This window comes from Myotis brandtii, unplaced genomic scaffold (genome assembly GCF_000412655.1).
Source record: "Myotis brandtii unplaced genomic scaffold, ASM41265v1 scaffold767, whole genome shotgun sequence".
Taxonomy (NCBI): Eukaryota; Metazoa; Chordata; class Mammalia; order Chiroptera; family Vespertilionidae; genus Myotis; species Myotis brandtii.
The window spans coordinates 182677-186316 of NW_005371065.1; the positions used below are offsets into that span (position 1 = coordinate 182677).

General features: G+C 54.7%; 1 protein-coding gene across 1 annotated transcript in view; it reads right to left on the minus strand.

Moving 5' to 3' along the window:
• Positions 1-1395, minus strand: part of BSX (brain-specific homeobox) — a 5680-nt gene extending 4285 nt beyond the window's left edge. Inside the window, exons 1-2 of the mRNA XM_014530724.1 lie at positions 1003-1395; positions 271-443 (exon numbers count right to left, since the gene is read on the minus strand). Coding sequence (XP_014386210.1) covers positions 271-443; positions 1003-1264 — 435 coding nt within the window. The 5' untranslated portion in view covers positions 1265-1395. The remainder of the gene's footprint in view (positions 1-270; positions 444-1002) is intronic.
• Between the last annotated feature and the right edge of the window lie 2245 nt (positions 1396-3640).

Consider the following 3640-nt stretch of genomic DNA (forward strand, 5'->3'; position numbering starts at 1 on the left):
ACAGGCCGATGGATCCGGGAAGCGACCGCCAACACGGAACCCTCAGCCGGGCGCCGGGGCTTCGGCCGCCGCTATTTGGGGGAAAAGGGTGTGCCGGCGGGTGCCGACGCCAAGCCGAGAGTGGGACTTGGATGCGGGCTGACTCCCTCCCGACCCCGTGCCCTCGCCGGGCTTCCCGCTCCACAAACACCTTTAGCTTTTGTTGTGGCTTCACCAGCCGCCTCGTGTCTCCGCAGCCCCGCCGGGCCTCGGGGAGTGACTGTGTCCTACTCCGGCCGGAATAAAAGTGCCGGGAGAGGTGGCGGGGCTTCCGGAGAGAGGCGGCAACTTGGTGTCCCCGCGGCCCCCCGCAGCAGACGCGGCCGGTGCCTGCTCGCTCTCACCCGGTCTGCAGTCACAGTGCTTTGGGGCCGGGCTCCCAGAGGCCAGCAACAGGCTTAAGACTGTGAGTTAAAGGCGAGACATTGGGAGTAAAGAGAGTTAAAGAGCAGCCGCGTCCCTCCCTCTTTTCTTCTTACCCCTTCTCCCTTATTCTGGCGCCCAAACCTCGGTCCTCAGAATATCCCAACCCTCGTCCACTCCTAGGCCTCCGCCGCCTGGGTGGTGAGTGCGCAGCCCTGGGAGGGTCCTGTGGATTTCTGATTACAAAGTTGAGGTCTGTCCAAGGGGGTGAAGGGGCCGGGGTCTCCCTCCGAGCAGGCAGGCAGCGAGTGGGGACTGGGAGCTGGACCAAGTGGCCAGAAAGACCCCGAGGGAGGGGACTGGGCACTGCCTGCCACCAAGAACAGCACCCCCTTCCAGCTCCTCTCGCTGGCATGTCCCCCATGGTGAAGCGCACAGAGCGACAGGAGTCACCCGTGGGTCGGCATGCCGCCAGCGAGCTCTGCTGCTCACAGCCACAGCCCTCACCTTCTACCTCTCACTCAGGGAAGGAGGCGACAGGCCAGGCTGCACCCGCCGTGGCCTCCTCTAGGCTCCCACAGTTGGAGACCCGTTACTTACCCGAAGTGGTGAGGAAGTAGGGGTGGTGGTGGTCTCCCTTATGCAGAGGGTGATGGGGGTGAGGAGCCAGGAGGGTGGGGGTGGGCATGAGGGGGTAGCCATAGTCTAGCAGAGGCACCCGGGAGGCCAAGGAGCTGGCGAAATGGTCGGGGGGCACCTCCCTGAGTGGCTTGGGCTTGTGCAGCAGGATGTCCTCAATGAAGAAAGACGTGGGCCTCTGAGAAGATGCCGGGTGTAGGGGGGAGGTGAAGTTGAGGTTCATCTTGGTCCGAGCCCCCAAACACAGAAAGAAGGCCCAGGAGGAAGTGTAGGGAGCAGGCAGCGGCTCCGCACGCCCGGCCAGGAGCCGACAGCCACCCCTCGAGGCTGGTATCTCCAGGCTCTCCCCCGGCCCTGGGCTACCCCTGGCGCTGGAGGAGAGAAGACTAGCTCCTGGGTAGGTTGGGTCTGAGTGTAGGAGAATTGGCAGCTTGGAGAGGGGGCCAGGAGAGCCAATGGCGAGGCTGCCAGCAGCGGAGGGGCGGGTGCGGGCTCGGGGCGTGGCGGGGAGCTGTCCGCGGTGCTGAATCCGGCCTTCCAGACCCGGCAGAGCGGAGGAGACCAGGTTCTTGCTCCTACCAAGATTCTCCACCTTAATTTCTGCCCCTCCAACTGCAGGAGCTGTTTGCTCCCAGCTGTTTTTAAAGAACGCTAAAAAGACAAAGTCTCTGTCCCCCAACAACTCCTCTTTAGAGAACAGAAAGCACTTAAAAGGCCCAAAGCAATAGGGATAAGGCATTTATTTTGGCATTTGGGTCTGAGTTTTAAAATTTTAGAAAAATGGCCCTGCAGGGTGTGACTCAGTAGATGAGCATCGACCTAGGAACCAGGAGCTCATGGTTCGATTCCTGGTCAGGGCACATGCCCAGGTTGCGGGCTCGATCCCCAGTAGGGGGCGTGTAGGAAGCAGCCGATTCTCTCTCATCATTGATGTCTCTCTCTCTCTCCCTCTCCCTTCCTCTCTGAAATCAATAAAAATGTATTTTTAAAAAATAAATAAATACTTAGAAAAATGAAAGCAAAGGAGAAGTGAGAAGAGAGTCCACGTCTGATAGACCCACCCTAAATTGATGGCTGAGGGATGACTAGATTGTTGAGGTAGATAAATAAAATGATGGATCATAATATTCTTGACCTCAGTTATAGAGGGTGGTGTGAGGGAAGTTATATCTGCATCAGTCAAGTAATATGGTCTGTGTAAATCTGTCCAGAGCTACTCTTAACGCCAGTCTCCACTTCCTATCAAATTTTCATTATCTCCTCCTCACTCCACTCGCAGGGCTTGCTATTTCTGCTAGACTTACCCCTTTTAACCTCCCCGCCCCCCCAAACCCCCCCCCACACACATACTAGTATACTTGTGCTAAGGTTTTTTGTCTCCCATTCCCTTTCCAGCCTTTCTTTTCATTTCCTTCCCTCCCAATATTTGTTTTCCTGTTTGTCTTTTTCTAATCTGTCACATTTATTTCCCTTGAGTCAATTTGCTAAAATGAAGTTGATCATCTCCAGCACAGCCGGGCTAACTTTGGCTCGCATCTCCAAAAATTGCTCTAATTATTGGTGTTAAACTCAAGGAAATTAAAAGAAGCCACTTCTCTTCCATCTCCCCATTTTTAAGCTCTAATTTGTTGAAATCTAGTTGTCATCACAATTCCAATCACTACTGCTAATAGCAAAAGTGTTTTAATAGACACTGAGTCCTCACAACCCATGCTATTAGGTAATTAGAGGAGGTGTTAGAAAGCCAAGTGCTAATCCTTGGGCGCCCGGGTAGAATTTTCATCTGATCTAGCAGGTAAAACAAATTAATTACCAGAATCAATTAGGCCCCAAACTACAGTGCTGCAGGAAGTGGGAGCGCCGCGCTCCATATGGATGGCCTGGTAAAAATGGTAAACAGAGGAGAAGAGTGAGAGGAAGGAGAAAGAGGGGGGAAATAACTTTAAAATAAGATCTTAGCAAGTAGGCATCTAAATAAAGTCAGAATGCTTTGTCCTGAAGTCTGAAATGTGATTTTTGTTTTAAGTTCCTCACGGTAAGAGCTGAAGATGGAGAGCAGGCCACCGAGAGGTGACCACGGAGAGGGAAAATGCAGGCTCCAGAAGCTGCGCCTTAGTCCTTAGCCCTGGTCCCGTCCAGCCATCCCCCGCAGCGCTAGAGAGGAACTCAGGAGGCTCAGACTCCAGACTCCTAAGAGGCCCTGGGGGTGCAGTCCACGCTGTAGGAAGTCCACCGCCTCCCAGTGAGAGCCTCGGGCCAGTGGAAACCAAGCCATCCTGTCTCCTAAGACCCTAAGGCTGAGGGGCGATTGAGCACGTGCCTGCCCGCCCTCTTCTCTCTGCCAACGCGGAGGCCGAGCACGGACTTGCATTCAGCCTTGGAGATGGGAATTCAGCCTCCATAGGGGTGGGGACTAACTCCTGCTCGGATGGTGCAATGGAAAGGTGGTTGAATGTCTCTTTGGGAGCAGGGCCAGTAAACGCGTTTGGGGGAGACACTTACCTTTGACCCAAGGCACTGCAAACGTTTTCTCAGAACAGAATTCAGCCTTAAGCATTTCAGAGAGTTCACAGTATGGGAGGAGGGAAGAGAAGGCCGG